Source organism: Nuphar pumila, chromosome 17 (assembly GCF_984573655.1).
Source record: "Nuphar pumila chromosome 17, dmNupPumi1.hap1.1, whole genome shotgun sequence".
NCBI classification, from domain to species: domain Eukaryota; kingdom Viridiplantae; phylum Streptophyta; class Magnoliopsida; order Nymphaeales; family Nymphaeaceae; genus Nuphar; species Nuphar pumila.
This window is the reverse complement of record NC_143265.1, coordinates 19,688,325-19,712,498: the sequence shown is the minus strand read 5'-3', so window position 1 is coordinate 19,712,498 and position 24,174 is coordinate 19,688,325. Positions and strand designations below refer to the sequence as shown.

General features: G+C 35.1%; 1 protein-coding gene across 1 annotated transcript in view; it reads left to right on the top strand.

Moving 5' to 3' along the window:
• LOC149811764 (glucose-6-phosphate 1-dehydrogenase, cytoplasmic isoform-like) overlaps nucleotides 1-17,417 on the top strand; it is a 78,364-nt gene extending 60,947 nt beyond the window's left edge. Inside the window, exons 9-16 of the mRNA XM_089992520.1 lie at nucleotides 4,823-4,859; nucleotides 6,453-6,524; nucleotides 6,694-6,841; nucleotides 10,787-10,882; nucleotides 14,438-14,508; nucleotides 15,793-15,908; nucleotides 16,863-16,908; nucleotides 16,993-17,417. Of these exons, the coding sequence (XP_089848646.1) occupies nucleotides 4,823-4,859; nucleotides 6,453-6,524; nucleotides 6,694-6,841; nucleotides 10,787-10,882; nucleotides 14,438-14,508; nucleotides 15,793-15,908; nucleotides 16,863-16,908; nucleotides 16,993-17,160 (754 nt within the window). The 3' untranslated portion in view covers nucleotides 17,161-17,417. The remainder of the gene's footprint in view (nucleotides 1-4,822; nucleotides 4,860-6,452; nucleotides 6,525-6,693; nucleotides 6,842-10,786; nucleotides 10,883-14,437; nucleotides 14,509-15,792; nucleotides 15,909-16,862; nucleotides 16,909-16,992) is intronic.
• Nucleotides 17,418-24,174: the final 6,757 nt, after the last annotated feature.

Below are 24,174 nucleotides of genomic sequence, written 5' to 3'. Positions count from 1 at the left end.
ATCAAAATTCTCATTGTATATATATATATACTCATTTGAATTAACTCATGTAACTTCCCCCATTCACGTGAATGGGGTGTGTGGGTTCAGCCCACCACTTCTACTTAAGTATAACCCCTACTCATTAAGAGAAAAACATGTTTCTAATTGCTTTATTTTATTTAAATATTTTATTATTTAATTTATTTAACTCCGCCTGTGTAGTTATACACTGCCGGTCCCAAGCCCGGATAAAGGAGGAGGGTTGCGGTAGGCCTGTGACAGCCAGCATAAAAACTTTGTCATATCCTATGAAAATGAACCAATATGAGAATTTCGTTGGGGCGTTCCCTACTGAGCGACGCGCTGTACTCTCTAGGCCCGGAGGCAGTGATAAATGTGCAAGGGTTGCTAGGTCGTCGCCCAGAAGCGACGCGTCACACCGGCGCCCGGGTGTGGTGTCAAATAGGCAAGGGTTCCCTCACTTTGTTGGACGGGTGGGGGTAAAGAAGTTAGTCCAAGACCATAAAATTAGGTTAGCCACTTGGAACATAGGGTCTTTAACTGGTAAGTTGGTAGAGTTAGTAGATGTTATGTGTAGGAGAAAGATTGATATTTTATGTCTTCAAGAGACCAAATGGGTAGGTGAGAAAGCTAAAGTGATAGAACCTTGGGGATATAAGATTTGGTATACAGGAATAAATAGGAATAGGAATGGAGTAGGGATTGTTATGAGTCGTCAGTTTATAGATAATGTAGTTGAGGTCCGTAGGAAGGGTGATAGAATTTTACTTATTAAATTAGTATTAGGTACGGATATTATTAATATTATTAGTGTTTATGCACCTCAAGTAGGTTTAGATGATTCCATTAAGCATCAATTTTGGGAAGATTTAGATGGAGTAGTACAAGAGACATCTTATGGAGAAAAGCTTTTCATCGGCGGTGACCTTAATGGACATGTAGGCATTAGTAGGGATGGATTTGAGAATATCCATGGAGGCTATGGTATAGGAAAAAGAAATGAAAGTGGAGAAAGGATTTTAGATTTTTGTTTGTCCTATGATATGATCTTAGCAAACACTTGGTTTAGGAAGAGGGAGTCTCACCTAGTAACATTTAAAAGTGGGGTTAATACGAGTCAGATAGATTTTTTCCTACTTAGAAAGAGAGATAGGGGTTGTTGCATCGATTGTAAGGTTATACCAGGAGAAAGTGTAGCTACACAACATAGAGTCTTAATTTTAGATCTTAGAATTAGACAATGCCGCAAAGGGGATAGACATAGGATAGATCCTAGAATTAAGTGGTGGGCACTGAAAAAAGCTAAACAAGGAATGTTTGTAGAGCAGGTAGTTAAGGAAGTTGATTGGTGTCTCGAGGAGGATTCAGAATCAATGTGGAATAAGATAGCGGGTGGTATGAGAAAAGTAGCTAAGGAGGTATTGGGTGAGTCTAAAGGCGGTGCACCACTAGGTAAGGATACATCATGGTGGAACGAGGATGTCAAATTAGCTATTAAGGTTAAAAGAGAGTGTTATAGAAATCTAAGTAAGAGTCGTGATAATGAGAATTTGGAGAAGTATATGATAGCAAAGAAGGAAGCTAAAAAAGTTGTTCGAAACGCGAGGGCTAAGGTATATAAGGAGGTTTATGACAAGTTGGATACCAAAGAAGGCGAGAAGGATATTTATAGGCTTGCAAAGATGAGAGATAGGAAATCGAAGGATTTGGGTATGGTTAGATGTATCAAAGATGAAACGCAAAGGGTTTTAGTCAAAGATGAGGAGATTAAGGAGAGATGGAAAGATTATTTTGATAAGCTATTTAATGATAGTCATGCTCAAGATCTTGGAGACTTCTCCATTCCTTTTCATGAGATAAATCGTGACTTCATGCGCAAGATTCAAAAGAAAGAAATTGCAGAGGCTTTGAAGAAAATGAAATCAAGAAGGGCAGTTGGCCCAGATGGTATACCTATCGAGGCTTGGAAATGCTTGGGAGAGAAAGGTTTAGAATGGTTGACAAATCTTTTTAACTTGATTTGGCGAACAAATAAGATGCCTAATGAGTGGAGGAAGAGTACTTTGGTGCCTTTATATAAGAATAAGGGTGATATACAAGATTGCACAAACTATCGTGGTATAAAACTCATGAGTCATACTATGAAACTTTGGGAGAGGGTGATTGAGTCTAGGTTGAGGAAGGTTGTCATGATATCGGAGAATCAATTTGGTTTTATGCCTGGAAGATCAACTATGGAAGCTATACATCTTCTTAGACAACTTATTGAAAGATATAGAGAGAGGAACAAAGATTTGCATTTGGTTTTTATTGATTTAGAGAAGGCATACGATAGAGTACCTAGGGACGTTCTCTGGTGGACAATGATGAAGAAAGGTGTTTCTCTCAAGTACATTAGTATAATTAAAGATATGTATGAAGGAGTAGTAACCAATGTCCGCACTTGTGGAGGGGTGACAACCAATTTTCCGATAACGGTTGGGTTACATCAAGGATCTGCTTTAAGCCCTTTCCTATTTGCGATAGTGATGGATGAGCTTACGAGATCAATTCAAGAAAATGTACCGTGGTGTATGTTGTTTGCTGATGATATTGTTTTGATTGATGAGTCTAGAGCTGGGGTTAATGCTAAGTTAGAATTATGGAGACAGACATTGGAAGCTAGAGGTTTTAAGTTGAGTAAGAGTAAGACAGAATACATGGAATGTCGATTTAGTAAGCAACGAAATAGAGATGGGAGTGTAGTGAAGCTTGGTGAGCAAGAAATACCGGTGGATGATTCTTTCAAATATTTGGGATCTATCATTCAAAAGTATGGAGAAATTGATGGAGATGTAAATCATAGGATAAAGGTTGGGTGGATGAAATGGAAAAGTGCTACTGGAGTGTTGTGCGATCGTAGAATGCCATTGCGGTTGAAGGGAAAGTTTTATAGGACGACTATTAGACCTGCTTTACTATATGGTACGGAATGTTGGGCTGCCAAGAGACATCATATTCAAAAAATGAGTGTAGCTGAGATGCAGATGCTTAGATGGATGTGTGGAAATACAATAAAAGATAAGATTCGGAACGAAGAGATACGTAAGAAGGTAGGTGTTGCACCCATTGAAAATAAGATGCGAGAGAATCGTTTACGGTGGTTTGGACATATTCGGCGAAGGCCTAATGATGCTCCAGTTAGAAGGTTGGAGAAATGGGAAAATATATTAGTTAAAAGAGGTCGGGGTAGGCCTAGGAAGACTTGGATGGAGATGATAGGAAAGGATATGAATGCTTTGAACCTCACCGAGGACATGGCGTTGGATAGAAATGATTGGAGGAAAAGGATTCATGTGGAAGACCCAAAATGAATTTCTTTTTTGGTTCATATCGCTGACCCCAATTGTTTTGGGATGAAGGCGTAGTTGTTGTTGTTGTTGTATTATTTAATTTATTTATTTTTCTTTTTGGTTGAAGTGGGTCCACTAGAGAAAACACCCCCTCTTTAACGTCTTACTCTTCCACTCTCTTTATTAGTTTATATATGTCCCTAAGTATATACTATGTAAATATTTCATACATTATGAAATCCACCTTATGTATTAAAGTTTATATCTAATACTACTTTCATTTTTTTTATCAATAAATTCTGGATCTATGTTGGACTGAGTCTTATGTGCATTGATCCACACTCCTATCTACAATCATTTTGGATTCCAAATCTTGGGATCCAGATCCAATTTGGATCCTCTTGAGATCCGGATCCAATTACCAAAATTCGATCCTTGTATATATTATTAATTTTTTTATATCCTTTATTGAAATCTCGGATTTGTCTATGAACTAGATCTAGGTACTAGATCTGTTTCCCATAGATAGTGGATTTCAGATATTTTCAGTATTGGACCAAGATCCAAATCCCCGTAGGTTTTAATTCACTGGATTAATTTTTTTGATTTACATTCTTCACAAACCCTTAGTTTATATTAACTTTTCAATAATTATTTTTGAAAACACTGGTTTATTTACCTAAAACTTTCTCAGAAATTTGCGGGTCTTACAGATGAGAGATGAGAAACAGAGGGAGAGAGTACCTAGTTGAGGTCAAGGCTTCAAGCCTTCTTCTCCTTGCTACAGCCGAGACCCAAGAGAGAGAACAAATGAGAGATGAGAGACAAAGAGAGAGAGAGAGATGAGAGATGAGAAACAGAGAGAGACGGGAGTGTACCTAGTTGGTTGGGGCTTCTTCTTCTCTTTGCTGCAGCCGAGACCCGAGAGAGAACAAATAGCGATGGATGAGAGACGAGAGCGAGAGCGAGAGCAAGAGGGAGCAGGGAGAGGGTGAGAGCAGGGAGAGGGAGTAAGAGCGGGGAGGGAAAGAGCGAGAAGGAAAAGGGAGACCTTGACCCCAATTAGGATTGGGGCACCTCTTTTTTCCCTCTTTTTGGGTCAAATGGGGTCTTTGACCCGATAATGTAAAAAGCACGTGCCTCATGTTGAGGCGTGCTTCGCCCCAAGGCGTATGCCTCGTAGCATAGAGGTGAAGGGGCTTTTTGCCTTGAGGCGCTAAGAAATAGCATTTTTGCCCCAAGGTGTACGCCTCTTAGCATACGAGGCGTACACCTTGGGGCAAGCAAAAGGTCTCTCGCCTTTAGACGAGGCATGCCTTTTGTGCCTTGAGGCGCGTTTTTAATAACATTGGTTTCTAATTTCAATGGTTGCTGGTTTCCTATTTTTATTGCATAAATTTGTAGCAGTTGACTTTTGAATGTTACAGTAGTTATAAGAGCTGACACCTTCAAATGGTAACTTCTTCCATCTTGTGATTCTTTTGCAGAATTATCCGTGACATCATTCAAAATCATTTGCTGCAGGTATGAACTTCTTGCTTGATTTATGCAATGATACATACAACAAATTATTAATCACCAACCCAAGAATTATTTGAAGATTATAAGAATATTTTGGAAGGAAATTTTACTAATTAATCACACAATTATAATATGATTGTTCTCATACTTGTTATGCTTGAAATTTCTGATAGGGTAGGGCAGAATGAGTTCAGATGTAAAACTTAGTGCTTCTTCTGTGAGAAGCATTTACTTGTGATACATAAGCACAAAACTTAATGCACCAATTTTGAATTTAGATACACAAGCACCAAATAAATTTTTCCTAGGAAACTTTTTGTTATTAAAATCTAGAAGTCTTAGATTTGAAAATAAGCATGTACCTTCATGAAAACAAGCTCCTGCACACATACAAATACAAAGTTATTTTTTATTAATAAAATAATGTTTCTTGTAGAAAATTTTCTGTAGTAAGTCGGTGAAGGATAAATATTAAATATAAATAGAAAGAAAATAGTGTAGCAAAAAGTTCTGGTGGCTTGCTATGAATATGATCAGTAAAAGTCAATTGAAAAATGGCTTGGATGTGATTGTTAGACCAAAGCTATCTCAATATTCTTGGTTCTTGACAGTAAAAAAAAAGGAAAAAAAAAGAAAAACATGAATATAATTCTTGTTAATTAATTGAAGAAGATTCTGGAATAATGGTGTTTCTATTGAGAAATCTGAAAGAATTTATGTCAATGAGTGTAACTCACTGTTAATACAAATAGTATGTCAAGTTTTTTTTTTTCAGAAAGACCAAAGAATGTGAAAAGTTAAACGAATACTTATACTACATGTAAGTTATGACGAAAGAGCTGAAGTAACCTAGACGCGACTGACTGTGGATTATTGGCTATGGCAGCCCAAACAATGAGGGTACACAATTTTCATATTTTGGATGACTGATAAATGGGTATATTTTTTCAGTAAGTAATAAATGGATATATAACATATAAAACATGATGTGAACAAATATCTAAAACGTAAAGAATATGTGGAATGGATCGTGTATTAGTTATTGAGATATAGGTTGAGATACAGAAAAAGCATTTGTTGAAGTAACAGGTTAGAAATATCTAACAAGCAAGCTCTTCCTTGATCAAATCAAAGTCCAGGTTAGTATTTCTGCATCTCAAAGCAGCATAGTTAGTCATCTGAGTGTCAGTTTCACAAAACTAATGAGAAAAATGACATGAATTTCCATTATACCTGTTAAACATTGTAAACTCTTGCTTCTGTTAACTTAAATGATATGTTCTTTAAACCCACATCTGGTTTGAGGCTTCTTGGTTTTTCTTTTGAGATAGGGGAAACAACTAGTGTAATGTATTTACAGTATGAAGTTAAACCTGTGAATTTGATCAAGTTTCATACTGTCGTTTCTATATGTAGTTAAATTCCATTTCATGTTATGACTTGAATATTTATTTCAACATTTTTTATTTCATTGTTTTCCTCATACGTTTTCATCATATTTTCTTTGCTGGTCATAGAATGTCTTGTATTTACTTGTCTAATCCACAGATTTATTATAAAAGCAAAGTTGATTAGTATTAATAGCTGTCCTCTCAGGTTTTTTGTTTAGTTGCAATGGAGAAGCCAGTATCTCTTAAATCAGAGCATATTCGAGATGAAAAAGTGAAGGTTTGTAATTTTCTCCAAATATTATCAATAAATGCATATGGTTATTATGAGCCTTTCTAACTAATTACTTTTCTTTCCTCTGCCAAGGGATCAATCAATACTTGGCCTAGGTTCGCTTAATGTATTTCGGGAGGTATGTTATACTGATTCATGGTCTGATGTAATCCAGGTTCTTCATTCAGTCTTGCCCATAGAGGATGAAGATGTTGTTCTTGGACAGTATGAAGGATACAAAGATGATCCAACAGTTCCTAAGAATTCTAATACCCCAACTTTTGCAACTGTGATTCTCCGAATTAACAATGAAAGATGGGAAGGTGCGGAATTGTGATAAAAAATCAGTGATATCTGATAAGTACCATGTGCCTTTATAGCATAGCTTGGGTACAATCTGCCAGGATTATCTTCACAAGGGGGAAAACAGAAATTGAATAGCATGGAAGAAAATACCCTTCAAGGTTAATACACGTTAACTGCGAAAAAGCAAAAACCTTAGCAATGCACATGTAAACAATTTCACACTTCTCATTAGAACAGATTAATCACTCACTCAAACAGTTCTAGAGGAGATATTAAATTTCAATTAATAAAATGATATTCTTCATTAAAATTAGTTTCCTGCATGAAAACTTTGATAGCCTCTCTTTCTCGAGCTTCTTTGACATCTTTGTATACCCTTGTGAAGAAAAAATATGACAATTTGGTTTGAAGTTCTAGGAAAACAACAACAAACAACAACAACTACGCCATCATCCCAAAACAATTGGGGTCAGCGATATGAACCAAAAAAAAAATTCATTTTGGGTCTTCCACATGAATCCTTTTCCTCCAATCATTTCTATCCAATGCCATGTCCTCGGTGAGGTTCAAAGCATTCATATCCTTTCCTATCATCTCCATCCAAGTCTTCCTAGGCCTACCCCGACCTCTTTTAACTAATATATTTTCCCATTTCTCCAACCTTCTAACTGGAGCATCATTAGGCCTTCACCAAATATGTCCAAACCACCGTAAACGATTCTCTCGCATCTTATTTTCAATGGGTGCAACACCTACCTTCTTACGTATCTCCTCGTTCTGAATCTTATCTTTTATTGTATTTCCACACATCCATCTAAGCATCCGCATCTCAGCTACACTCATTTTTTGAACATGATGTCTCTTGGCAGCCCAACATTCCGTACCGTATAGTAAAGCGGGTCTAATAGTCGTCCTATAAAACTTTCCCTTCAACCGCAATGGCATTCTACGATCGCACAACACTCCAGTTGCACTTTTCCATTTCATCCACCCAACCTTTATCCTATGATTTACATCTCCATCAATTTCTCCATGCTTTTGAATGATGGATCCCAAATATTTGAAATAATCATTCATCGGTATTTCTTGCTCATCAAGCTTCACTACACTCCCATCACTACTTCGTTGCTTACTAAACTGACATTCCATATATTCAGTCTTACTCTTACTCAACTTAAAACCGCTAGCTTTCAATGTCTGTCTCCATAATTCTAACTTAGCATTAACCCCAGCTCTAGACTCATCAATCAAAACAATATCATCAGCAAACAACATACACCACGGTACATTTTCTTGAATTGATCTCGTAAGCTCATCCATCACTATCGCAAATAGGAAAGGGCTTAAAGCAGATCCTTGATGTAACCCAACCGTTATCGGAAAATTGGTTGTCACCCCTCCACAAGTGCGGACATTGGTTACTACTCCTTCATACATGTCTTTAATTATACTAATGTACTTGAGAGAAACACCTTTCTTCATCATTGTCCACCAGAGAACGTCCCTAGGTACTCTATCGTATGCCTTCTTTAAATCAATAAAAACCATATGCAAATCTTTGTTCCTCTCTCTATATCTTTCAATAAGTTGTCTAAGAAGATGTATAGCTTCCATAGTTGATCTTCCAGGCATAAAACCAAATTGATTCTCCGATATCATGACAACCTTCCTCAACCTAGACTCAATCACCCTCTCCCAAAGTTTCATAGTATGACTCATGATTTTTATACCACGATAGTTTGTGCAATCTTGTATATCACCCTTATTCTTATATAAAGGCACCAAAGTACTTTTTCTCCACTCATTAGGCATCTTATTTGTTCGCCAAATCAAGTTAAAAAGATTTGTCAACCATTCTAAACCTTTTTCTCCCAAGCATTTCCAAGCCTCGATAGGTATACCATCTGGGCCAACTGCCCTTCTTGATTTCATTTTCTTCAAAGCCTCTGCAATTTCTTTCTTTTGAATCTTGCGCATGAAGTCACGATTTATCTCATGAAAAGGAATGGAGAAGTCTCCAAGATCTTGAGCATGACTATCATTAAATAGCTTATCAAAATAATCTTTCCATATCTCCTTAATCTCCTCATCTTTGACTAAAACCGTTTGCATTTCATCTTTGATACATCTAACCATACCCAAATCCCTCGATTTCCTATCTCTCATATTTGCAAGCCTATAAATATCCTTCTCGCCTTCTTTGGTATCCAACTTGTCATAAACCTCCTTATATATCTTAGCTCTCGCGTTTCGAACTACTTTTTTAGCTTCCTTCTTTGCTATCATATACTTCTCCAAATTCTCATTATCACGACTCTTACTTAGATTTCTATAACACTCTCTTTTAACCTTAATAGCTAATTTGACATCCTCATTCCACCATGATGTATCCTTACCTAGTGGTGCACCGCCTTTAGACTCACCCAATACCTCCTTAGCCACTTTTCTCATGTCACCCGCTATCTTATTCCACATTGATTCTGAATCCTCCTCGAGACACCAATCAGCTCCCTTAACTACCTGCTCTACAAACATTCCTTGTTTAGCTTTTTTCAGTGCCCACCACTTAATTCTAGGATCTATCCTATGTCTATCCCTTTTGCGGCATTGTCTAATTCTAAGATCTAAAATTAAGACTCTATGTTGTGTAGCTACACTTTCTCCCGGTATAACCTTACAATCGATGCAACGACCCCTATCTCTCTTTCTAAGTAGGAAAAAATCTATCTGACTCGTATTAACCCCACTTTTAAATGTTACTAGGTGAGACTCTCTCTTCCTAAACCAAGTGTTTGCTAAGATCATATCATAGGACAAACAAAAATCTAAAATCCTTTCTCCACTTTCATTTCTGTCTCCTATACCATAGCCTCCATGGATACTCTCAAATCCATCCCTACTAATGCCTACATGTCCATTAAGGTCACTGCCGATGAAAAGTTTTTCTCCATAAGATATCCCTTGTACTACTCCATCTAAATCTAGGCAAAATAGTGTTAAAAAAATAAAACAAATTGAGAGAAAGGAAAATCTTGCACATATAGATGTGTATGAAATTTCCATACCAAGGGAGATCATGTTACCTCACCTGCCATTATGAACTGCTATCACAGTTTGTGCTGAGTTCCTTTTCAAACTCATGTTTTGGAGACTATTACAGTAATTCTTCTTTTTCAATATATCTGTACAATTTCATATAATAGCTTGCCTATTTCGTATTATGATTCTTATTATAACCAATTTTTTAAGATTTTAAAAGCATAAATTATGACACTCTCAAGGCCTCACAAGTTCTTTGCTCAAGATCTGATCAAAACATCACCAGAATTTTGAATCATGCTTATCTAATTTTAATATATGAATAACATGAATTTGCTAATCAACAACTAATGAAAGGTCCCTTTTTGTAGATTTAGATACAAAATAAATAGTTGCAGTGCTAATGACAGGAAGTTACTAAAACCAATTTGAATGTGTATTTTTTTCATTGTAGATTAAGTTGGACACATCATAATTGAAGAAGAAAAAAAATTCCAAGTACTTAATTCACCATGTAACACACGTCTGATTACTCACACAAAATCAGGCAAGATCATCTGGACTTTACCAATTTCCCATGCATTTTGCACTTCAGATAATAGAGAGGTTGTGCAAAAAATATGGACAACAAGTTACAATTTATATTATCTGATCCTTTTTCTGATAACTATCTATATCTACATTTCTCTACTAACAACACATATGTGTGTGTGAGCGCAAGCATCTTTGTGCATGTGTAAGTTTTCTAAAAAAGAAAAATTTAAGATCTCTACTTGATGTTGAGTTTGGCCAAGTGGCATGATGTGTAACTTGGTCCACAACTACCATTTTTTTTGAGAGGTTACTGTCGAATAAATTTATGTCTATAGTTGAAATTGCCATACTTTCCATGTTTCTTAACATAATATATATTATCCTGACAGGTGTTCCCTTTATACTCAAAGCGGGAAAAGCACTGAACTCAAGGAAAGCAGAAATTCGTGTTCAATTCAAGGATGTTCCTGGTGACATTTTCAGATGTATGATTCAGTCGTTTTTTGAATTTTACTTTAATCCTGATTTATTTTATATAATATGGCTTCATACTTGCCCAAAGTAAGAAGCAAGAGTGAGAAGCGATGCATGAAATGTGAAATGAGAAACGAGTGTTTAAGAGCTGCTTGTGCTTGTGTGAAGTGTGAATCATTTAAGATGCTTAAGAGATAGAGAGTTAAAAATAAATAATAGAAATAAATAGAAAATAACATAAAAATATAATTAAAACCTGTATTCTTTACTTAAGATGAATTTTAGATATTTTGATAAAAGTTATTTATTACATATGTGATTTAAAAGAGAGTACATTTTTTTACATATGAAAGGCTTTGATAATATCAAAGAAATTTATTTTCATGATGGGAGAAGCCAGCTTTTCCATTTTTAGGAATCAAGTTTCTCATAAAGTTTTGTAGATGTGTAGCTTTTCACTTCCAAAGCAAGCTTCCAGGGTTTTAAGAAGCTTCTGCTAACTATGCTTCACATCGTTGATGTGTTCACTCCTTGCTAAGAATGTAGCAATGAGTTTTAGGCACTTGGTGATCTTTGCTAGTCAGATAAGTCTTGAAATCGAATTCAAGCAGAAAGTTAGCTGCATCCCTGGAGATTGGCTTTTTAGACCCAACTCTCCACTAACTTCGCAGTTTTTTTGTTTCACCTCACTGATTACACTTTCACCTAATTCCACTTCATCTCATGATAGTTGAAGTTTCAGCTAAGAAGTATTTTCTCTTTTCATGTTAACTGATGTAGCCTCAAAATCTTTTCTTATTCACAATGTATCTATTTTTCACTATTCAAATGTTAGTTATATAGGTGTCTGAAGAATAACAATTTCCCACCTCGTGTTGGCTAAGGACACTAATCTGGTTGAACACTTGCCTTGCTGATTTTGTGTAATGATTTATTGTGTTAAAATGAGCTTAAATATGTTACCAGAGCTAATACCCCCCTTCTCGAATTACTCTGACCCTTGTACTCATAGCCACAGTCTGGACTTTACCATACCCACGACTTCAACATGAGGTTTACTTGACTCTTAACAGATCCTAGCATTTTTTTTTGTTTATATTAAAAAGAACTATCCTTTTCTTATTTTGTTTTATTTTAAGTTTTTATGTTTCAAATACCAAGTTTCCCAAGATTTTTTACGATTTATCAAAAATCCTATAATATCCTGAGATTTTGTTTTGCTGAAGTATAGCCAAGACAGATGTATGTGACTATGACCAGTAATAACTAGTCAGCGATAGTCTGATGAAGTTTGACTAAACTTAACGTCAGGAAAATAGGGATCTTGTTACAATATTTTACTATGCTGACAACATAATAAAACTTACCTTAGTTTAATGGTATGGTCCTAGTCTTTTCCAATTCAAGGTCTCAAGTTTGAGTCCTAGGTCTTTCCATGTACCGGTTGCCTAGAGTGGATTGGGTTAGATATCACATCATATATGAGATGCAAGTCTAATCATGCATAAACTATAGATAGAAAAAGGCCATAACGAATACAAAAAAATTTATATTCCAACTGGGGAAAAATAAAATAACTCTTTAGAAATGAAGACACACAATGTGGTAGAAAACAAGGCAAAATTATAAAGTGCCTCATGTCAAAAGATCATGTATGAGAACTGTGCGTCCTAACTGTCCAAGTCACTGTGATATGAGTAGGTGTTTATTAAGGTCTGTAATACAAAGAGAAGCTTGTTCAGGAGGTTAGGAAAGTGAGATGAAAGTAACTCTCATGCAGAAGTTGGCAACATCTGCTGATATGTATGGCTGTGTATGGCCATCAAAGAGCTGCTCAGTGAAAGCTCACCTAATGTTGTTGCTAGCAATGCTTCAAGAGAATGTTGGGGCATTCACAATGATGATGCTTGCGTCCAACTAAAACCAATGGATCAACAAGACATGTAGAAGCTAGCATATGCTATGGATAAAAAAGGTTGTCTACCGGTGCACATTCTATAAGCTCAAGAAGCAAGGTGAGCAAGAGGATCATAGTTTCAACCTAGAGTGTGTTTGGGCCAGAGTTACCGGAAGCTTCTTAGGTAGGTGGGAAGCACTCTTCTTAGAAACTCGCTTCAGAAGCACGATACTCCTCGCTTCCAAAACTTCATGAGAATCTCGATTCCCCCATGCTTCTTCTATGCTTCCCACATGCATGGTCTATGATTCCTATATTATTTTCTCACGTTTCTTTTCATGTCCTTTTATTTTCTCTCACGCTTCCACTCACTTCCCATGTACTTTCTCTAAATTGGTAACTATCATTGTTAGATTTTAACAAAAAATTAACTCTTTTACTAAAAAATCATGAAATATAAGAATAATCAATTTTATTAGTTTTTATTTGCTTCTTGTTTGATTCCTATTCAGTTACCATATTGCTTCATTTTTTATTCCTGTTTCACTTTGAAATAGATACTTTGCTTCCCGCTTCCTATAAATTTTAAAATGCCTTCTCGCTTCCGCTTCCTAGTTTGGCAACCTTGGTTTGGGCACATATATTTATTGATGTTGTCAGTCACATTAACATAATCGGTAAACTAACTTTGACTCTATGGAGGGCATGTGAAGTGTATTGATTTTTTATGGTAGGCAGGATTTTAACATAAAAAATGTTTAATACTGTCATAAAGACCAGAAATGGTGGATAACTGGTAAACGATGCCATCACAAGTGCATGTTGTCATGCAGATATCAATCATAAATATTACAACTGCATGATTTGCAACTGATGAAAATTTGGAGGTTCCTAGCAATATCTAGTAAAAACTGCTAGGGCATGAAAAGAGATTGGGAAAACCTATAAATCTGCCTCGCAAAGAAGTGACGGGTTGAGCAAGAATTCAGGAAAACCCCAAAATTGACTACGATATTTTGTTTTCTCAAACCTAGCTTGTTCAAAATGAAATATCAGAGAGATTGCTTTTTATTTCAATTTTTTCTGGTCGATGGCCTCTTTGGCATTTACTGCCACCATCTGGTGGTATGGCACAAATGAAACAAAATTTTGAGAACGAGACAAAATAGATGAAACTCGTGACTGTTAATTCATGATGAACATGATCCTGCAGAATACTCAAATAGTGTGAAGACCGATTCTTGTTTATGAGCACTAGAGGAGTTGCAAATATGCAACATAACACGTCAACTACAACACAAGGGCAATAGACATCTGTGCCTCTCAAGCACAACTAAATATAAATATCTACCTGAAAATGTTAATTTGCTAATATTATAATGAAATTTTGTTCATGCCTTCCTTCATTACCTTTATTTCTTTGTGGATATACATGAAATCAGAAACTTTCCTTCAGTACTGGATGACCTTGGTTCATATTTTTTTGAATTTCATTTGGTTGTGTCTCAAAGTTCTTTGTGAATGTACGTGAAATCAGAAACTTGCCTTCAGTACTGGATGAAGTTGGTTCATATTTGTTTTGCATTTCATTTGGTTGTGCCTCAAATTCTTTAATTTTGGTTATGGAATTATCTTTTTCTTTTTATTTATTGATTCTTGGTTGATGCAGGCAAAAAACACAGTAGAAATGAATTTGTCATACGACTGCAACCTTATGAGGCCATGTACATGAAACTCACAGTAAGCAGTTCATTCTGAAGACTGCATTATCATATCCAATACTTGCATTCTGTTGGAACTTAAATTACCTATGAAAATTTTGGGCTAGGAACAAAGTTTTCCATCAGTCTGCTCCGTCTGTAATTGCCGGCCTGCTGCATTGTCAGATTCTATTCCATAATAAGTCTGAAAGAATAATGTACTTTATTTGTTATGATATAGTACTATGGTAGAGCAGCAGTGGTAAAGGGAGCTCCACAAGTAATTATATGTGATTCAATTACTACATACAGAAAATCATACTACAAGGTTCTTTCCATTTGCTGTTGCTGTGACTGTTGGACATGTCTTGAATCTTGATGGGTTTTCAAAGTGGTTCTGTACTTCTCATTTACTTTTTCATTAACTTTATTTTGTACCTAATTGACCAGATCAGTCCATGTTCAAGTCTGACACATTGGAAAAGAAATTGTTTGGATCTAAGCAGTGATGACTGATCAATGTCCCTTACTACTTGTATGATCTCCTATATAATGTTTTGTAAACCTCCTGATTGTATGCTAGTTATGATCTTTAGTCATCTGATCAAGTTCACATGAACAATATACCCAAATTGTGATTGGTGAGTAGTGGGTCATCTACTATCCTTAATAGTCTGCCAACTTTTGTGCTGTTGAAACAAGGCATTAACATGATATATTTTCCATATTGAGATTCATAACACATAAATACCATTCCTATCATACACCTGTACTGTCAGAAGTTTAGATTACATATTATGCATATGCTGGCCTTAGTAATGTTTTTTAGCTTCTAATTGCTCGATGATGTTATTGAATTCATGGTTATTAGGAAATTCAATCTTCCCCATTTCCTGTTTTCAAATTTTGTCCAAGAAACCTTTTGTGGTTTGGAAAGCTGAAAATTTGATGGACCTTCCCCCATTTCTATCTATGGATATGCAAACATATTTTTGTGCTAGCAGTTCGGTTGACCATACTCATTTGAAAGCATGTTAATTAGTTAGAGAATAAGCTCATTTTAGTAGCTGAATTTTGAAATATTTCATAGTATTGTATATGTTAAGGAAAGAGCTGCCGCCCTATTCAATTATTCGTGCTGCACTTCCTTCATTCAACGAGTTTCATATCTTGATTGATATGCTATGAAGGAATTTATGTTGACATGCTAGGTCTGGATGAGTGGTTTAACTTTTTCATCGTGTTTTGATGATTCCATCGGGTGTCAATAAGGAAAGATGCAGACTCTCCATATGATTTTGACTGCATTGTTCTGTTCATGCAGGTTAAACGACCTGGACTGGAGATGTCAACTATCTTAAGTGAACTGGACTTATCTTATGGGCAACGTTATCAAGATGTCGTAATTCCTGAGGCATATGAACGGCTAATCTTGGACACGTATGTTCTGAACTTTTCCATTTTCCATATGTTCCATAATAACAGTGATTTCAGCTGTGATCTTTATGGTTGTGAATGCACTATGGAAATGGTACAAATTGGTTGCAAGTTTCATGCAACCTGATTAACTCGGTTAAGGAAATAGAAGTGATTGAACTTGTCTCATGTCTTTTGTAAGGTGTTTGATGGCAAGCCACATATCCATATGAAATCAGAGAGACTAGCGAGGAATTTCATGATAACCTTGTTCAGTGGTTTCATTTTGCTATAACTATTTGTATGAATGAAGAGTGGAAATTAGGTTCAGTAATCATCCCAATAAGACACATATGCTAGTTTTGGTATTTGTAGTGAATGCAGAAAGGGATGTAATCCTTTTTTGATAAACCAAAATGTAATCTTATTCTCGTATTCTCCTAGTCTGTTATTGTTTGTTTATTGTTCAACAGATTATTTTTATAGCATTAGATCAACTAGTCATACCGTGTATTGTTTTCATATGGATAAGTTAGGTTTTCATGTTTACTTCCATTTTTCTTCAACAGCTTATGTAGATAATATTAAATTGAGATTCATGCATACACATGCATAAGCACAATTATTATGAGAGGATATCTTAGCCACCAATTTCAAAATGAGTCTTGTTCAGTCACACCTGGCAAAATACTATTAATCCTCCTCAACAATATTATTTTGGGTTGTGGTGCATAAGGGAAACTAAAGAATTAGGAAGTTTGAGGGTCTGAAATCCTCTCTCCCATATATATGTCTGTGCGCATAGCCTATGCTGAAATATAGAGCAGTCTAAAAGAGAGTGCATGTCTAGCTCATCCTTAAGGTGCATTGGTGGTATTATTTGGTCATTATAAACGGTAGTGTTACCATTTCCCTGTGATATATTGACGTTACGATGTGGCAAATAAGTGAATAAGTTGATCGGTATGATATTTGCAGAATAAGAGGCGACCAGCAACATTTCGTCCGCAGGGATGAGTTGAAGGTAAATTGTGCTGTTTCTTCACTTGGATTGCCATGTTCTAGTGGGCTAACTGGAAGAAAATTTCTAAAAGAATTCCTCTCGCAGGCGGCCTGGGAGATATTCACCCCTTTGCTGCACAGAATTGATAATGGAGAATTCAAGCCAATTCCCTACAAAGTGGGAAGTCGGGGTCCGGAAGAAGCAGATAACCTACTCACAAAAGCTGGATACGTGCAGACCCATGGCTATATTTGGATATCGCCCTCTCTGTGAGGTGCCGCCGAGTATTGCATGTAAATGCAGCAGCTACTTTTCATCCCACTGCAAAATATGTTTGTAGAATCAGTTTGTTTAGCTTGCGTGAGAGCTTTGTTAAGCAGGGAAGCTAATGTTTGCATCTGTTTCCAACTTTACGTTGTTTATATGTATGCGTACTCACGCCCACGTTTCTCTTTGTGATGTCAATGATTTAGCATGGCACTGAGATTGTTTATATTATATATAGAGAGAGGGGTGTATCTTCCAGACCATCCCAGACCCTTCAGAACACATACTTGCATGTGTTTTTTTTTAATCTAAAACCATAAATGTGATCTCTATGCTTTATTTAATAGAAAACATGTATTAGTTTAAACAATTTTTATGTTTGTGTTTTTAGCTCAATGAAAAAATCAATGGGATATATTGCATCAAAAACTTGATTAACTTAAAAACAAGATATCTTGTTAAATTTGATTGGATTCAATGGATGGTTTTTAGTAAGCAACGATAAATACATCTACAGGTTTAGATTAAGGAAAAAACTTACATAAATGTTTTTTAAAGAGGCTTCGGATAGTCTGAGAGATAAATGATTTGGAAGTTCCACATTTCTCTCTCTCTCTCTCTCTCTCTCTCTCTCTCTCTATATATATATATATATATATATATATATATATATATATATATATATTTCCAAACACCCTAATTCTCTCGTATATGCATATGATCCACCTATTGGTCTCTCACTATTGCCTGATGGGTCTTTCCCTCAATAAAAAAGTCAAACAAATTTGTAAATAACATGTATATCAATACATTGCATGTCATTATAAAAAAGATATAACTGTGTTGCTATTTTTCATCATGATGCCCTCAATTCATCTTTAAGAAGTATATATATATATATATATATATATATATATATATATATATATATATATATATATATATATATATATATATATATATATATATATAGTTGTGAAAAGCATTTTGGTGCAGCGAGGCACTCCACCAAAAATCAGGCAAGGCGTAAAGTGTAAGCCTCAATTTTTTTTGTAAACTTTAGAAAACTTATAAAAAAATATCTAAAAATATAAATAAATAAATGCTTTATTGATGAAATAACAACCAATAAGAAATAAAAAATCTCAAATAAGTACTAAAAAATATGAGATTAACGTAACTAAAAATTGATTATATAACTGAAAAATATATGAGATTAACTTACAAAAATCTTGTTAATTATGTCTCAGAAATCTTTTTCTAATTTTTTTGTGCCACCTGCGAGGCGCGCCTCAAGGCGCGTTTTTTATAACACTGTATATATATCTAGAGAGAGAATAATGCGCTCCTGCCCTCCTTGTTCTGTCCCCCTCAAAAAATATCATTTTTGGGTTTTTTTCTCACATCTAACACCATAGATGTGATTTATAGGATTTGTTTAGTGGGAACCGGCTTTTGGATCAACGGAATCTGACCTTTCTTCAGGTTTTACGGTGATCCAAAATCATTGGCTATGAAGGTATTAGCTTTTTTTGGCTCATAAAATCATGTTTTTTCATCCAAAAACTTGATCCAAGAGTCAATTCCCACTAAATCAAACATGCTAAACACATCTGACGGTTCAGATCTATCATAAAACACTTCAAAACTATGGGGCAGAACAAAAAAATTGAGCCTAATATATATATATATATATATATATATATATATATATATATATATATATATATATATATATATATATATATATATATATATCTGCCAATGCTATTCCCTGCCAACGATGGCCAATGCACCAGCGTCGTAAAGGCAAGAATTAGCGATAGTCTAAAGTAAACAAGTTGGATGTGGCACGCATTTATTGTGGTTCGGATCACGATATCCCTCACACAGTGAGGAGTTGCCTTTATTGATATTTATAGATTCACATACAAGGTTGATCGTGTGGCCCATAATGAATTACACGAGTCCTTATGGGACGTTAATTGAGAGGGGTCCCTGTTAGGCATCACAACTTGAGATATGATTGATTCTGTAGAATCTTTGTGCACGATGGACTTCTTATGATGACATTTCATGTGTCGGCATGTTTTTTAAGGACTTGGCAAGCAAGCACTGGACGTTGGTAACGTATTTGGACGTTTCTTACTAACATCAATGGTAACTTATGGAAGACCAGTGACCTGAATATTTGGTTTCTTCTTGGAGTCCTTAATTATGTGAGCTCTATTTGGAATTTGCATGGCATTGGGTATGGATCCAGAGTCAGTAATCGAATATGGTATTCTATCATCCCCCTACAAACACAATGGACCGGGTCAGACTGAGTTTGAATCTCAAAGCCTGAAACAGTAGAACAGGGAGAGCTTTGGTCAGTATATGGGCCAGTTGATCAGATGAAGGAATATACAAAACCTTGAGGCGACCTTTGGCAACGTGATCGAGAATGAAGTGCTACAATGACTATGCAAAATAGGGTTGGCAACAAGGTACTTGGTAGAGACATTGTCACACCATAAAGTGAGTGGAGAGTGCACAGGCATACCAAGTTCACGGAATAGGGCATGGACCCAGGAGATCTCAATGACAACATTGATGACTGCATGGTAGACCTCGGTCCTGGAATGGGCTACAACATGTTGCTTCTTAGAACTCCAAGAGATGATGTTGGGTAAAAAAAAACTGCATAGCCGAATGTGGATTTGCGATCATCAAGAGATCCAGACCAATCAACATCAGAGAAGACAAAGAGGCATGGATGGTTTGAGCAGGAGCCCATAGTGGATTGTTTTCTTGAGATAGCGGAGGATTTGCTTGACAACATTCCAGTGGTCAATAGTCATGTTGTGCATGTATTGGCTGTAACACCCTAATTTTTAAGTCTTGAAAATCATAAATTTTTTATACTTTTAAATACTTTTATAAAATTACAGCGGAATAATCAAATGGGACTAAAACTTGGCACGTTACCTCTCATTTACATTCACAGTCACATGTTCATTTGAACTTAAAAATTAGACATTCATGTATGAAATAAATATTCATATATGTCCAACATAAAAGTCAATTTATCAAATCAAATCAAATATCAGAGTTTTTGAGCAACTAAAATGCTCTTATTTCAGAACTTCGGAGGTTTGGGAAAGGTATGACTCGGTTTCCATCTCAACCTCTTGCCATCGCACATGAGCTCACTCACTTTCTGAAAAATATTAAAATTTCATAAGGTCAGACAAAACTTGTCTCAGTAAGGTAGAGCTATACTAAACATGTAATCTAGAATTCATAAGCATGAATTACTTCAGATTTCCATGCATTTAACATATCAAATACGATAAAGTTCAACAAGTATTACAAATATCTCAAATAAGCATGCAATTGCAAAAGTTAACATTTATCCATCTTTCATTTAAACTTAAACAAGTAAAAATGCATGAACAATTAAAAATGCATGTACTTACCAATACAAAAGTTATTCATATGCATGAATCAATTCTTATCTTTTCTTTCTTATAGCATGCCATGCCTTTCTAATACACATACTTAGGTTCCACTTCTTAGCCCTGTGGGTATAAACACAAGCATATACCTGGATCAGGACCGTCGCGCCGATGGTGTTTTCATACATGAGTGGCTTTGGCCTGGCCGAACATCTCTCAACAATACCGGGTGAGGGATGACAAGTGCGAGAGAAGCTCCCAACACCACCATCCCGATGCATCAGATTTTCACTCATGAGTTTCTTCCCCCTACGCTGCAGTCTATTGTAGAGGGTTTTTTCTATCTTCATGGTTGAGAATGAACAACTTTCACTGCTCAAAGACATATTCTCACGAAGTCATTTGTACCGCTTGTCTTCTCCTTGCAAGCCCTTACTTTAGAGTTATATGTTTCACTTATTTAAATTAAATGTTTTACATGAAACATCATATTATATTCTATCAAAGATGATTCAGCTACTTTGGGACCAATGGATGCGAGTTTAAAATATTGCATTCGATAACATGCTTATATTTTTTACTTTGCAAACATGTGCACATATACATAAATAATATGATAAACTTTCATAAATTTGCATGCATGATATCAAATTCAATTAAGCATCCACACATATCATATTGTGCAAACTCGGATTTCTCTTAACCCATTTTTAAAAAAGCCATAAAAAATTATAGAAACTGAATTACACTCGCCAAATTTTAGAAAAATAATCCAAGAAACAGAACCAAAAATTTTGTTTTAATAAAATCAGAAAAATTCCAAGACTAAACCATGTTAAGGAAAAATACAAGATAGATTCTGTCATCTACAGAAATTTATCCCAGTTTGGGAAATTTCTCCAGGCCTACAAAAAAATCTTTTTACAAAACCCTTTTTACAACATCATCTTATACAGATTAGCTTTCACCCATTTTTTTTTAAAATTATTTTAATTAGCCTTGGTGAGATCTTTAGAACAATAAAAAATCATGGGTCAGAACAGTCCTACAGACAGGGGAGAAAACCTATGCTCTATTGCAATGGACGTTTGAGCCTTAATACTGGTCTAAAAGAAGCGAAACAAGATTTTAAATTCAAGCCTTGGATGTGTAGAACGCTCTAACATTTTTATTTTTATTTTTATTTTTATTTATTAGCTTCGTTTTCATAGAGATATTAATTTTTTTCTAAAATAAGTTGGGATAAAAACTGAGAACAAGAAAGCTAAGATTCAAACTCATGGAAGATCCATCAAGCAAGAACAAGATTCAAGGTAAAACACCATATAATCACGATTTTTGATACTCTAAACATTGTTACATCATCATATAATACATATTTGATCAAATTCATGCTAATCTTGCTAAATCAATAACATATATCATCCAAGAATCACAAAACCTTCAAGAAATAACTCAAATATGATTTCATCTATGCAAGAATTACAAGAAACCTTAAACAATCATGAAAACATTGATTTTTTATGCAATAACATGTTATTTAATCATGCTAAATATGAAATAACCTACCCTATATGCTCAAATTATCTTTCTTTAACAAAAACATCTAAACCCTAAAAGTGTTTTTGCCAAAACCTTATTTAAAACAATCTTTCACATATAAGAACATGGATTCATGCATATAACAAATTTTCAGAACTTATAAAACCTATATTTTATCAATATAACATAATATTAACATATTAAATATGCTGGAATAAATAAGATCTAGCAAATAACAAGAAAGAACCTTTCTCTAAATTTGCAAAAAGTCCAACTCTGTTCGACTGTTAGAGAAACTATAACTTTTTTTTAGTTTGTAGAAAATTTTGTTAGCTTTTCAATTCCATAAATTATTCATAAAAATTCATTGGTATGAGAGAGTTACGAATGTTTTAGTGCAGACCTACACTTTTCTTTTCTGACTATCACAGATCTATGTTCAGTCCATGAATAAAGCTCAGAATTTTATAGTATATAAAAATTTTTGTTAGCTTTCTAACACAATAGATCGCTAATTGAAACTTTTCCGAACAAGAGAGATATGAGCGATTTACCGATCAGGTGTCAGGCTGAAAATACGCAATTACAGATTTTTTTTAAGAAACCCGGTAGCACCAAACATGTATTTTCCTATGAAAACAACCATAGAAATCGTTCTAATTTTTACAACACATCAGTATGAATATAATATACTAATCTAAATCAAAATATACAGAAAAATAATTGGGTAACATGTGTATTTTAAAGTTTTATTTTTTGAGGAATCAGTTTTGAGAGAAAACTATTTTTAGAGGAGTTTTCTTTCGAAAACCCCTTTCTATCACATGCATAGACAACCCTAAGCCAAATCCACGTGTAGAAGGCATGGTTTAGGGTCTGTACTTATGAAAAATTGAAAGAATTCATACCCACGAATTTTATTTTATGTGTAGAGTATAAAACTTTCTACCTTTTTGACGAAAAATTGGTCGTATGTACGTAGATCACTCTTCTACCATGAATTGACCATCCAACATGAACGAAGTCCTCTCCCATGACCTCCTTACGCTCCTCACAAGATCATGGATACCTCTCTTGCTAAGCCAAGGGTGAAAACACCAAGGGTTTGGTGTGACGAAAGGGGAGAAGAAAAGGGATTTCTTGGAGAAGGGAAAGAAAGTTTAGAAAAAATACAAGAAGAAGGAAAATAGGGGGGCGTGAACCCCTCATCTATTTTATACTATTAAGGTCGGATCAAGGGCTGGAGTTAATCCTAGCCCTTGATCTTAGATCTAGGTTAGTTTTCATAAACTTCTACTTTTCTTTTCTTTTCTTTTTCTTCTTTCCTTTCTTTCCTTCTTGGTCCAACCCCTTATTCAAATTGGACTCTCTAGGGAGTGATGCCCCCCCCCTCCCTTATGGAGTCTTGTTTTGGAAAACAAGGCAAGATTTGACTAGTCAAATCCTGCCTTAAAATTTGGTAAGTTTTACTTTAACTCTTGAATTCCAAGTTTTTTTTTTTTAAGTTTAAGTAGGAGTGCCACATAGGATGGGACAGCCCACCTATGGACTCCTACCAAATTATATAATTTAATTAATTCTTGAGTTTCATTTCACTAAATGAAATTCCTAATTAATTCAAACTAAATGCAAATTCAATTATTTACCAATTCAAATGTAGAATTACATAAATTGTCATTAGACTTAAGTGTGAATAGATTTCACCCATAAATTTTTGAACTTCTATTTATTTAAATTATTCATTTTAAATATCCTTTAAAAGGTTAATTCAAATTCTTCAGAAATAATTTCTGAAAAATTTGAAACTTCATAGGGTCAATGAGACCCTTGGGCGTGCAGGGGTATTTTCTTCATACTTAAAATTCTTTTCTAAATCCTACAAACCCTATAACACAATGCCTACAAAAAAATTTAAAAATTTTGATTTACCATTCAATAAAGAAAAATGCACAAATTCAAGAAAATTCCTTAAAAAATTGCAGGCATTACATTGGCACACTTTGTTAACTAGAAAGGAAAGATCAGGGCTGGTGAGGGT